Here is a 13,407-nt window from a genome sequence, read left to right on the forward strand (position 1 = left end):
ACATGATAAGATATGATTGACCTCACCTGAAAAATAAAATTGTACTAAAAATAATACTAATTAGCTTTAATTTTGAAAAAAAAAATATAAAGAATTTAGTAGATTGACAAATACTAATATTATCTATAGAAACATCAATGCCTGTGTATTTTATATTTTTTTACTACTCATGAACGGAAATTAACAACTCAAACCAAATATCCATAGAAGAAAAAAAATCATTTTTCAATTTCATGACTTGATAACAACAGTTGAGTGGCTTCATTTGTCATCCAGATTCATCTTTTCTCAGTTGGATGATGCAGAAGCCGAGATTGTAATAAGGAACACGCTTCATTTTGCTCAATTGTTATACAATAAAAACATAAACTAGAATTAAAACTAAATAAACTAAAGTCAGGACAACATCTGTTAGCATGCTTCATCTCCACTACTCTCAATAAGTACAAGGTTCTTCTTGGTCTTGGACCTTTTTGCGGCTCTACCATCACTTACTTGTTCATCCGTCGGCTTGAAATCAGAATATTTTACAATTTGCTCAAGAATCTTATTTCCATACTTTTCTGTCTTCAATTTGCCAATTACTTTCTCCAACTGCACAAGCACAACCACAAACACAAAGAAAACTTACAACTCTGGATTAGAGTAATAGAAGTGTCAACAACCGAAATAGTTGTCTTGTACAGTACCCTTGGTTATACTTGTAGTGTTTAAGGGTTTTTTACTTAATTTTTTTTTGAAATTTTATTCTAATACAAAGGAATAAACCACAATAATTTGATAAATGGTAACATCTATTTCTGCTAACATTAAGCTTTGTAATTATTTTATGCCTAGTATTATCCTATAAATTTTCAATATTTTGGTGTATACTTGAGTTGGTGCCATACTGCTCTCAAAAGTATTTTTTTTTGTTTAGGACCTTTAGGTATATAGATCAGAACAAAAACCACAATCACAAAATGAAAAGTACATAAACAAAACTTGCCTGCTCGAGCGAGTTTGGTTTTTGAGAACATAGTAAGCTGATTTGTTGAGTAGACAAGACAGAGTGTGGGAGTATTCCTCCATGAATGGAAGAAAGTTCTTTTCTCAGCTCATCAAGCTTTAGCTCCAAGCCAGATGACCCAAGGCAGCGTTTCAATCTCACAGAAGCTTTAGTTTTCTTTTCAGTAGAAACCTCAAGCTTCACAGTCTTCTTCCCTGCACCAAAAATAATATCCAAACAGTGCAGATGTAAAACACAAAAACCTCAATAGCTTTTTCCATAATAAACTAGCTTTATGGATTGACATCTACAATGAGAAACTTGTGTACCTTGCAAAATTTGCTTTGCCAATGGTCCTACTGTAATATAAGCATTTGTAGAATAAGCTGTATGCTGAAATTCTTCTTTCTACACCAAGAAAAAGTTGGCTCTAAATCACCCACTAAAAAATGGAAATACTACATTTTTGCACTAATAGGTAAGCTCAAAAAGCCTGGAGATTTAAAACTACAACTGATAGCCAATGCAAACCAAAGTAAAATTATTCTTGACTATATTACCCTACGGTTTACAAGGTTTGGCATTCAAATGTGATGCTATCTTAACTTTTTTGTTGCATTGAGGTTGCAAGGGTTGTTTTGTAAATAAATGAAATTAGAGCTCGTGCAAAAATCTGAACACTAATTTTAGCACAATCATAATTGCAACACTGTGCAAAGATGCAAATGAATATACAAAACATTGTTCATTAGTTTCATACTTGGGTTTCTAATTAATGGGAATTTGAGTTACATTTGTACTTCAAATGAATATGAATCATGGTCGTGCAAAAGACTAAATGAATCTAAGATTGATTTCTATAAGTTCAATACATATGCATATCATTCTGCAGAGAAGTGAAGTTTCACGGCAGAACAGCAAGCTAAGATAAGTGATTTTAAATGTTGAAGTGTAAGTGGCATTGCTTTTGTTTGGTATGAAAAATTAATTTGACTATCCCTTGGATTTTCAACTTTTGTCTGACCCACAGCTTGTTCTGACGTGCCATTAAAGACCAACAAACTAACAAATGGAAATCAATAATGAACAAACGTTTTAGCCTCAAAAGTTGTTGAAAGGGTTAATCATGAAACTCAATTATATTCTTCACTCTCCATATATGTGGCTACAGTTTGCTCTTTAATTTTATCTTGAAAACAAAGTTGTCTTGCCTTGTCTAGCAAATGAGGAGTTTTTTTTTTTCTTTCCAACTTTCAATTTAAATACAAAATTATATTACCAAAGCACGGTCCAGTAAAAGGTGTAAAATGAGCTGCTCCATTTCTTCTCGTTTTAAATCAGAACCTGCAAAATTCAATGTAGAAAAAATTGACAATCATATTTGTGATAAACTACCTTCAGGAAACAGATTAAGATTGATACAAGACAGATGTTGCAATTTTCATGGGCTGTGACTTATAAGAACGAAAGGAAGAGGGTGTATCAATTGTCAATAAGTTTACAAGCTATCTAGTTCACATAATGAATCTATCGGTCCTTATTTCCCTAATCTATCTAATTGATATCACCTCTAAAGAACTACCATAACTAATCCCATCTACTTTGACTCTCACTTGTTTCACCCTAAGATAAAACCTGTAAGTTGGCCAGAAGAAACAAGAGGGGGGAGTGGGGACAGATTAGGCCCAAGAATCTTGGTACTTAGCAGAAAAAGAATATATCTAGCCATATTTTCAAAACAGAGAAGACAAACCAACCTATTTCCTTCTGTTTTACTTTCATTTTATCGACTAATTGCAACATTGTTGACCTCTGATCACTTGTCTGAATTTCTTGCAACAAAGAAACCATCAATTTTGCATGCCCTGCAAAGAGTATCCCCATGTAAAGGCTTGTGTGGATAAAATGAGATGAAGAAACTAGGAAAAAACAGAGCGATCAAAGGGAAGAAAAAAAAGAGAGAAAGCATCCTATAATAAGAAATATATGAGGGGAAAGGAGAAGAGAAGAAGACAAAAAAAGCAACATACGAGAGACATCCACTTCCTTCACCTCACTTGAGAATGCACAAATATCGCACATCCCTGCAAAATCAAGTATATACAATTTGAATGTATGCCATAAGCCTGAAACGGGCACAAATAAAAGGAGAACTAAATTACACCATTAAAATGTACCATCGCACTCTTGTAATGGCTCAGCAAAATGACGAAAAAAGGCACTTCGTCGGCATTGTCTTTTGGACTGAATTAAAGAGTAGGATAAGTATAATTAGTTGAAATTACAGGGTTTTAGGAGAGAAGGGTGAAAAGAGAAGGGGAAAACACTAATTCTTATATATTGTGACGTGATATAAAATATTAACTAGGTACACTGATTTATGCTAATACTAGATTCTTAATCCTATAATTAACCAAAGGAACAAACAACTTCCTAAATATAAGCTAAAATCCCTAAGAATAAGAGAAAGATCTTATAAAGATAAGAGCCCTGAAATTTTTGGTAATGTAATAAATAACCCAATATTGTGCATCATTTTCTTAAATCTCAAGTTATTTCGTATATATTCTAACAAACAATCATACTTTATAATAATTCAATTATTTAATGAACATAATCATGTTCTATAATCAGACAAAAGAAAAGGCACTCAATCAAGGTAATTGTGCAGCATACAAATACGACGAAAGCTATTAAGTCCACCAGCATATATGAAAGGGAAGGATGGTTGAATGAGTATGATCATTAAATAACCAACGATCAAAATGAAAGTTTGATATCTGTTTTGTGGATATTTAATTATTTATAATTTCACAGTTAGGCCATCAATAAACTTAACTTTTAAAAATCATCAAATAAACAAATGGGACCAAGAAAGAAGCTTTAAAAGCTTTGAAAACTAAAGGTATGAATGAGTGTCGACTGACAACTACCAGCAGTACATATTAAACACTGTAAAAGACTACCTGACAATATCGTACTATGTCATAGAGATTCTGTAGTCCTGAATTTTCGTAGAAGACCATTGAGCTCTGAGAAAAGTGACATTAATAAAGCTTGTCAAATAATCCATCATTAATACTTAATACCCATGTTTACGTGTAGATAAGCACAAGCATCTCTATACAAACAACGATGTATTATCATTTACACTTTTAGTTCCTAGATAATTTATCGCAGCATTTGGCATGGAACTGGATACCGTGTTCTGTTACGGTCTCTCTGGTTGCACCCTTTTTAGCAGAGCCAAAATTGTTCACTGTTTGTCTTGCTTTATTCTACTTTTAATACGGACCAAACTCAAAACAGAACATACATATTTTGATCTATCCTGTTCTAAGTTCTAACCTTTTGTCCAAACACTACCTTTATCTCATCCTATGTTCTTGAATGAAAAGCTGGTGCCCAAAATAGCCCCCAATAAAAATGTGAGCTCAAGATACATAGGTCTTATATCCCGCAAGCTTCAATCTTTGTGGAAAATGATAGCACGGAAATATACACAAACTTAAAGTCATGAGTTTTTCTAAGTTTTACCTGTCGAGAAACATCACCAGGTCTGAAGTATAATAGGCATTCAGAAGGAAGCCCATCTCGGCCAGCTCGACCACTTTCCTGTTGAAAAATATATTTAATGACGTTATATAAAAGGTAAGAATAGGCTTTTACTAACCAGCTTAAGCTTTTAGGATCAATGGCCCTCTGGTATTAAAGCCTCTTTGGCTAAGTGGCCAGATTTCCAACCCCCATTTCTCTTTACCACATTTCTTTTTACTTTTTTAGCACAAGGTGCAGCAAACATGGCTTTTTGACAGCACATCAATCCCAAAAGAATTTCAAATGTGATTGTGCCAGATTAAAAAAAAATTCAAGGCCTTCACGCACCAGATTACGCTTCTAGAATAATTGGTCCCCAACAATAACATAAAGGATATGTAACACAAGAAAATCATATTAAGGATTAGAGCAAAACCTGGTAGTATGTTTCCATTGATTTACTCAAGCTGTGATGGATGACAAACCTGACTACATGGAAATATTTAGCATTAGATATTCTCGGCTTTAGTGAGGGTAATGCAAAGACAATATGTATGTCCACCCAGGGACTTCCCGTGAGCACAAAATTCGTAAGCAAGCTTCTCTGTTCAACAAAAGGTGCATAATCCACTTATCCAAGCATCACTTTGAAAGAATTTAACCATATAATGAATATCAAAAAATATATCTCAGAAACTCCAATAAAACTCAAAATTGCAAGAGGCATCGTGTCACTTAGCAAGTCATCACATCAACCCCTAAGAAAGGCCAAAAAGAACATTGATTTTCAGACAAAAAGATCCTTGTGAACAAACAGGGTTTACTCTAGGACGCTGCATTCATATCTGCACTAAAAGCATGGAAAGTAATAATATAGTATGATCCTGCCAGTCTGAGGCCATCCTATTTTGGTGGTTGAAGTTTGAAAATGAAGCAGAAACTTTTTTTCATATCGAAACTAGTTACCGATGAAAAACTACTATCAAATATCAATAGTGTAATACTAATACATCCATATAATGTAGACGAAATTTAAGAAAGCATTGGAAATTGTATTACTAACCATCTGGTTTGTTGATTCCCATACCAAAAGCTACCTGAAATGTAAATTATTAAATAAGTTTTGATGCTTTAACAGACCAGAAGTGACAAATGAATGCCTTACAAAGTGACAGCTGCAATGATACATACTGTACCAACTATGACCTGCAGCTTGTTATTGCTCCACCTGCATATTCAAACATCACATCTCCATCAACTCATTTGATAAATAATGTCATCATCATATCATTTACAATAGAGTGAATAGACTATCTTCATAAATATGAATGATACACACAAAACCAGATGTATCTCAAATTTCATTGGACACTACATTATAATAAGATGTAAGACAAAAATACTAAATCTGACAGCTGATCTGCTTTAATACCATTAATCAGGGCCTAAAACTGCCAATTGAACCTATACTCAAATTCAGTCAAGGTCTTCTAAAATAAATTCATGGATTAAAGGGTAAAGATAGGGCTCACAACCAACACTAAAATCAAATGCAACTCTATTCATATAGTTATAAAACACCAGCAAGCATCACTTGAGTATTCAGTGATATATTCCGCACAATTAAGCAAGAACTCAACCATCATATATAACTAAAGCATGAACATATAAAAGTCACAACATTCAGATAACTACTTTACCGCATATGTACTTTTTCACGATTATTTACATCCATATCTGCATGATAATGATCAGCTGAAATTCCTCTCTCCCTTAGCTCCTTTGCAACCTAAATTAATGTTAGCAACAGGTAGGATAAGTATCTACTCAATCTCCTAATAACAAAGTGAATATACATAGGGGTCGAGCCAGCTTGAATGTTAAACCACTAACCCTTGCTTTAGGGCCCTAACAAATATTTTTATTTGTTAATATTTTCTCCTACAATTTGGAGAAAAAAAATGTATTTGTTAATGGTCTTAAGAGTAAAGAATTTCCTTAAAAAAAAGGTCCCTCATCTTCCTATGTCTTTCTCTTTTACAATTAGTAGCTACCTTATTTATCTCATTAGTTGACTTTTCGTATTTAATTAAGGGTTAAATAAGTTTTTAGTGCCTATAAAATTTCAACATTATGTTTTTAGTCCCAAAAATTTACTGTTTTCATTAGTTGACTTAAAAGCAATGACCAAAAATGCAAATGAAAATTTTTTTGGGACTTAAAAGTAAAGAAAATTTTATAGGGACTAAAAACATAATTTTGAAATTTTATAGGGAGTAAAAAGTTATTTAACCATTTAATTAATTACAGTTATAATTCATATCTTCCATTATTTAATATTATAAGTGTTTGTGGATTTCCTGTTAAACACTAATTAACATTGATTACACTTACCATTGTTGTCTTCTTTTTTCTAAATGCATATATTGCTTACAAAATAATGTCAGCAAAACATAAAAAATTTGCTTTAGTGTAATGAAGTATTCCAAACTAAAATTAATAAAATTTTATAAAAGGTCAACAATGTCTTTTTTAAGTAAAGATTAAGTAGATTGGTTTTATTATCAATTGAAAAATAAATACTAAAAAATCAATTATGATTGTTTCATAAGTGATTTTGTATTACAAAAACCCCAAAAGATAATCTTAAAATTAAATTACAGTAATTTTAATAAATAACTATTTCACTTAATTTTAAAAGGCCTTATTTCAGAGTTTACTTTAGGCCTGGATGTAAATTGGGCCAGCTTTGCATAGTGATAATTAAATAAGAAAAATACAACGCAGCAAGGCTATCAATATCTCTGCATAACAGAGATGGTAACTCCCTTGAAACAGCCATGGGCATAACACCGAAAAATAAGCTGACAGCACAATCCCAACCATCCAAAAGAAATTCAAGGCAAAGAGACACTCTTGAAATGTGTGCATTATGCTTTCTTGAGGCCAATATTTGACATTCAAAATATGTATCTCTAGCTGTTGGAGGAAAACAATAATCAGAAGTACCTGTTCACATTCCTTCCTAGAGAAGCAATAAACAATCCCGGATTCATGATTTGGATAAGATTCTTGAATGAACTCAGCAATTTCGTCAACAACCACCTTACTGACTGATGACTTTTCCTTTACCTGATGTGTAAAATATGAAATAATATGATCACATATAATAAGTTCATTTTACTTGTTATTGAAGGCAAAGAGTGCTGAGATTAATTACAAATATACCATATAAAATAAATTTGGCCTATTGACTGTGCTAACAAATTTGACACATCTACGGATGTGTAACATCTCTATCAGATCATTTTGGACCCTCTGAGTAGCAGTTGCCTGACAAATTAATGCTGGGTTAGAAATCAAATTAAGTATGGAAAGAAGATGCAAATCTAATAATTTTATTTTCAATACTTTTCAGAAATTTGAACATAAAGACTTACAGTCAAAGCAACCATAGGAACATTAGGGAACTGAGTCTTGAGAATGCCAAGGTTCTTGTAATCAGGTCGAAAGTCATGACCCCACTGACTACAGCAATGTGCCTCCTGCAGAGTCAAAAAAAAAAAAAGAAATAAATAAATAAATAAGTAATCAAGTGTAGGATCAGTCAAGAGCCAAATCAACCCAAAAGCTTAAGCAATTAGAAGGAGGCACGTGAATGGCTCTTAACCCTCACATGACCCCTCATGCAAGAGCTTTTTGATCTTGAAGCATGGTAATGCTTTGCACAAGGCCATTTTACATTGTAAATAAAATAAGTTCCATAATGAAAAATGGGAGCAGCAAAGATCAAACTTATTATTACTTTCCCCTAGAAACATTAGTGTAATGTCAAGAACCAAATTGACCTAAAAACTTTAAGTTACTAGGTAGAGACACAGTATGCTATCTATAATCATAAGCCGTTAAGCTATTTTATTACCATTTGTAACTGTCAGTTAGTTAGAGTTAGGCAATAGCTTGTTCTATAAACAGTTATTTCTCTACAAATTGCATTTTTCTAGATCATGCCTCTCTATCCGACGTTTATCTCATAAATCACCTTCCTACCTCTGCTCTTAACTTTGCCATCCCTTTCACCAAACTATTCAATCAAAAACCTAACATTGGTTATCAAATCAAGATGCAAACCGTGAATCGGAAGACATATTTTCTAAATCGTGAATCAAATGTTATTATGAATCGTAAAATACATTTTCAATAAAAATAAGATATTTTTAAATAAAAACAAGTGACATAGCAAAATTAAAAGTCGGTATAACATATGCGTACATCAAAATAATTAAAGATTCAATTCATAAATCAAATGACAAAGAAGGGCGGTTGAACATACAGAGTTGATAAAAATAAATAAAAAGTGGTTAAAATAAAAGTGGCTGAGTTTAGAAAGTGGCTGATTAGAATGAATCAAGATTCATCATAGTGAATCGGAATTCATCATAATGAACTGCAATTCAAGATAGAAGTCATGTCTAAAATAGATACACACTAGAGATTTGCATCAATTGCGTACGATTTTGTATCGACTCGAGATATGACTCGTGTGTATCCTAATACACTAATAACCTTACCTAACTACAATTTTCTCATAACCTTCTGTTGGGCATGCTTTCCCCTCTTAAGGCCTTACAACAAACATAAATTCCAATTCAGGTCTCGAAAGTGACTTTTTATAGGGTACACTACTTCTGTCAAGGGGGTATTAATCTCTTGCCCCTAATGGTCATTTACATCTGTTAATGGTCTTCATATACAAAGATGCTGTTTTCACCACTTCCATGACAAATATTTGAAAATACGAAGAAAAAAAATGAAAATAGGATGAATTTTTTGTATTTATTAGTAAAAACAGAAAATGAAAAATAGAAACATATTTTTTTAAATTTGTCTTTAGTGTTGTACAACCTATAATGGATCCATGTGTTTTGGCATTAGTAAAATAAAGGCTAAAAGTAAACCAGCAAATGAAGCAAAATAAAATACATCAATTTTCCAGGTACAACACCAGTGCATTCATTCTTAAAATCATCAACCAATGATATTCATAAAAATTGTGAAATCAACAAACGTAATTCAATACAAATCCAAAGAGCATGGTCATTATGAACTCACATCAATTGAAATTAGAGAGAGACGACCGGCATGGTGGCACTTTTCAAGTTTTGACATAAACCTCTTGCTTTTTGATATCTTTTCTGGAGTAACATACAATATTTTGAGTTCCCCCTCACCCTTCTCCAAAGCCTTGTATATGAACTTCTCATTTTCCTTACTTGTCGTTGAAGTTAACATATGTGCTGGGATGCCCAAAGCAGTCAAACCCATTACCTAAAGAAATCCCACCTTCCAGTTAAAAAAGAGACAGAAAATGACCTTTCAAATTCATTAAAATGTTCATGAACCAAAAAATGGACTGGATTTTCAAACAAAATGAAATACACCTGATCTTGAATTAACGAAAGCAACGGGCTGACAACTAGGGCAACTCCATCACGAAGAACAGCAGGAAGCTGGTAGCAGAGACTCTTGCCACCACCTGCAGCCATAATCACCAGAACATCTCTTCCACTCATTATGGCATTAATTATCTGTCATCAATAAGACTACTTGTTCATAAAATTGTACACAAAAGACAATAATTCTTCAATAGAAAGGAAAAAAAAAGACAAACAAACTAAAGCCCTCAATGTCAATAGTTCAACAATTGATACACCCATGACAGCATTACAAATCAGAAAGAATACACTGCCTAACTTTTGAAAGCAAATATTGTCTAAAACTAAGAACATCATAAATCAAAGTACTTAAAGAGTCAAACACAATCCGACCATTATGACAAGTTTATCATATAAGTAAGCCTGCACAGATACAAATATCCCAACTGAAAATTATAATGTTTAACTTTCTTTGTGCTGATTCAAAGCTGATAACACCCACCCAGACACACACTATAGAACATGAACCCAAACCACAAAGTTAAGAAGCAAGAGCTACTCACAACAAGAACAAAAATATTATTAAATTACAGGAAAACAACAATTTGAGTTGCGTAACATATTGATACTCTTAGCATGAAATGTTCAGCATAAAGCAACACATTCATGTGTTCCATGTATTATGATATCCCACTTCTTATCTTGCAAATAAAGAAAATCGAAATAGGAGGGAAAATACATACATATAAATGAAAACAGTGAACAGGTGCTTGAAGAAAAAAAAACAGCTTAATTATATCATAGAGTCAAATTGCTTTCATGTAAGCTATAAGCTATTTTCATAAGCTATCCTAAAGAGTTTGTGAAATAAGTTGAAATCAACTTATGGACATGTCACTAGCTATCTCCATAAGATCTCCCAAACAGTGTCACTAGTGTCTAAAAGATAAGCTCAAATAAGTCAATCTAAATTCTAAACATACCATAAGAGTGGGAAAATCTTATTTTTCTATCACTTTGAATTGGGAAAAATAAAAACAGTATTAATTTTACCTCTCTTTGATTTGCACGGTAAGATGAAATGCCAAAAATGTTTAACCTAAGATCATCTGCTTTAGAATCCCATTCAAATGGTGCATTCCAATTCTCCACGGTGCTTGAACTTGCATTATTATTGACCTGGTTTTCAGATTCTTTACACGCTTCCAGAATAGAATTCAACTCAGATTTTCTCTCGTACAACCTCTCTTGCTTTTCGATTAAGGCTCTAATTTGTTCTGCACAAAAAGAATATATAGTTTTACTTTCATTATAAAAAAATAACAACAGCGTAATTTCAATGTTAACCTAATAGTTTGTTGACGGCATTAACATTCGGCGTGTTATTATGAAATGGAAAAATTAGTTAGCGAGCGTTGAAAGAGAAATTGAGGGAGGAAGAACCTTGGACATCTTCTATCTCGGCCTCGACGTTGTGAAGCTCTTCTAGAACCTCCAAGTTCTCTTCCATCTCTGACGTTGTCACACTGTCAGTGGAAGGTAATCAACTCTAAATGCAATGCATGGTTTTGAACTTGAACGTTCTGATGTAGCTATTTAAAATTAGAATTAACTTTGATTCCGAATGCGATTAGTGTAAATTTTTTTATATACTAAAAAATAGATAAACTACATAAACTTATTGGGACTAGTGTAATCTTAATCAATAGAAAAGATTGTACTACTAATCTTCCGCGTAATTAGTTTATTAAAATGCTAAAAAAATGTAATTTGATGGATTCAATGGTTTTAATTTTAAATAGATGGATTTGATTAGATTTAATTTTTCTTACAAACTTTATAGTGGATTAATAGATTACTTTGGTACATCCATTGAGTCCATTTGTTTAAGATTATAAAAAAATAATTTTAACTTTGTATTTTTAAAAATGATTTTTATGAAAATTTACTTTAAAATAGTAGAATTTTTTAGATTCAATTGTTATTAGTTCAAAAAAGTAATTTTGATGTTAATAAGTTATATATTTATTATTATAAATTTTAATATGATAAAAATTATATTTAAAAAAAAAAAGATATATTTCAAAAATAATTTTTATGAAGAGATTTTTAAAATAGTTTTTTATTTTAATTAATTTTTTGAAATTTATTATCCAAAAAAATTATAAAAAATAGATAAAATACTTCAAATTATATTTTAAAATAAAATATTTAAACTTTTTTATTTGAAACTTTATTTTTAAAATATTTAAAAAAAAATATTATATCAAAAAGATAAAATAAAATAAAAATTAAACAAACTGACCGATTACTAGACTAGTCTAAGTGCATCTCACGCATCCATTTTGTCACCTCCGAAGAAAAGTAACAACCACTCAAGGCTTCATTATTTTTACTATTATATCAGTTTCTTTAAGATATAAGGTCAACACGGTCATTCTAAAATCTTTAATGATTTTTTAAAAACAATTACTATTTTTTAGTTTTTTTTTAAGAAAATTTTAAGTTATAATTTAATCAACAAAAATTTATTTATTTAAATTATTTTATGATCAAAACCATTAACAATATCTCTTAGTTAGAGAGGGTTCTTATTTTTTTTATAGTATATATGAAATTTATGTTCTTAGTTTATATTATAATTACTCTAAAATTTTATATTTGTATTTTATGTCTATAATGTCAAAAATTTTAAATTACTATCGTAATTTTATTAGACATTTCTTTCTATTTTCTCCTTAACTTCTCCATATCTTCTCTATATAAGAGAAAATAATTTATAAAAAAATTACAAAAACAACTACGTATTTATAAAATAAAATAAAATTTTCAACATTAATTCCAATTATTTGAGTTGTGAATTTTATTTAGAGATATAGAAATAAAATAAAATGACCATATGATCGCAATAGTTTAACCAAAACTAATTAAATTAGTTTGATATGTTTTTATGGTTTTGAGTCTAAGTTGAACTAAATCAATAAATACGATATCTATTGATTTGAAATATAATTTCACGTAATTTTAAAATAGATTGTCTAATGCTCGTACCAAACTATTATCTTTTATCAACATTATGTCAATATTGGTATCTTAAACAATGTGTTGTCGTTAAAAAAATGTATTAGGTTCTCTCCTCCATTCTCTATTGTTATCATTGTATTACCATGACTAGATTACCAACATTGCATGACCATCTTCAAATCATTGAATTGTCATCTTCAAATCACCATCATCACATCACTATCTTCAAATCTTTATATGTTTTTTTCTTCGACGACGACAAACTCAACTCGTTTTCAATCATCTGAATGTGGGCTTAGGAGAACAATACATATATTTATCTCAAACACCGGTGAAGATACTAAATGGAGATGTGATCTGATGATGCGATGATATAGAAAGAATGGGAGAACTCTGATATCCAACCATAACAATTGGTTTATA

The 13,407-nt window shown here is 31.3% G+C and overlaps 1 protein-coding gene across 1 annotated transcript; it reads right to left on the minus strand.

The window, feature by feature from the left end:
• Window positions 1-204: 204 nt before the first annotated feature.
• Window positions 205-11,577, minus strand: LOC101503147 (ATP-dependent DNA helicase Q-like 2). Its single transcript, XM_004512309.4, has 20 exons — window positions 11,404-11,577; window positions 11,014-11,237; window positions 9,967-10,113; window positions 9,638-9,853; window positions 7,966-8,070; window positions 7,754-7,858; window positions 7,535-7,657; window positions 6,226-6,314; window positions 5,717-5,753; window positions 5,589-5,622; window positions 4,962-5,014; window positions 4,526-4,603; window positions 3,955-4,020; window positions 3,166-3,232; window positions 3,019-3,072; window positions 2,746-2,853; window positions 2,268-2,332; window positions 1,318-1,396; window positions 989-1,203; window positions 205-594 (listed from the first exon to the last, which is right to left on the minus strand). The coding sequence occupies exons 1-20, from the start codon at window positions 11,468-11,470 to the stop codon at window positions 412-414; spliced, it is 2,115 nt and encodes a 704-aa protein (XP_004512366.1). The 5' UTR covers window positions 11,471-11,577; the 3' UTR covers window positions 205-411.
• Between the last annotated feature and the right edge of the window lie 1,830 nt (window positions 11,578-13,407).

Source organism: Cicer arietinum, chromosome 8, assembly GCF_000331145.2.
Source record: "Cicer arietinum cultivar CDC Frontier isolate Library 1 chromosome 8, Cicar.CDCFrontier_v2.0, whole genome shotgun sequence".
Taxonomy (NCBI): domain Eukaryota; kingdom Viridiplantae; phylum Streptophyta; class Magnoliopsida; order Fabales; family Fabaceae; genus Cicer; species Cicer arietinum.

Bases quoted from the DNA above. Each gene is read 5' to 3' on its own strand.
- LOC101503147 (XM_004512309.4), bottom strand. From the start codon at position 11,470: ATGGAAGAGAACTTGGAGGTTCTAGAAGAGCTTCACAACGTCGAGGCC. The intron at 3,073-3,165 runs GTACATTTTAAT...TTGATTTTGCAG, and splicing joins GCCATTACAAGAGTGCGATG to GGATGTGCGATATTTGTGCA. The intron at 595-988 runs GCAAGTTTTGTT...GTGCTTGTGCAG, and splicing joins AACCAAACTCGCTCGAGCAG to TTGGAGAAAGTAATTGGCAA.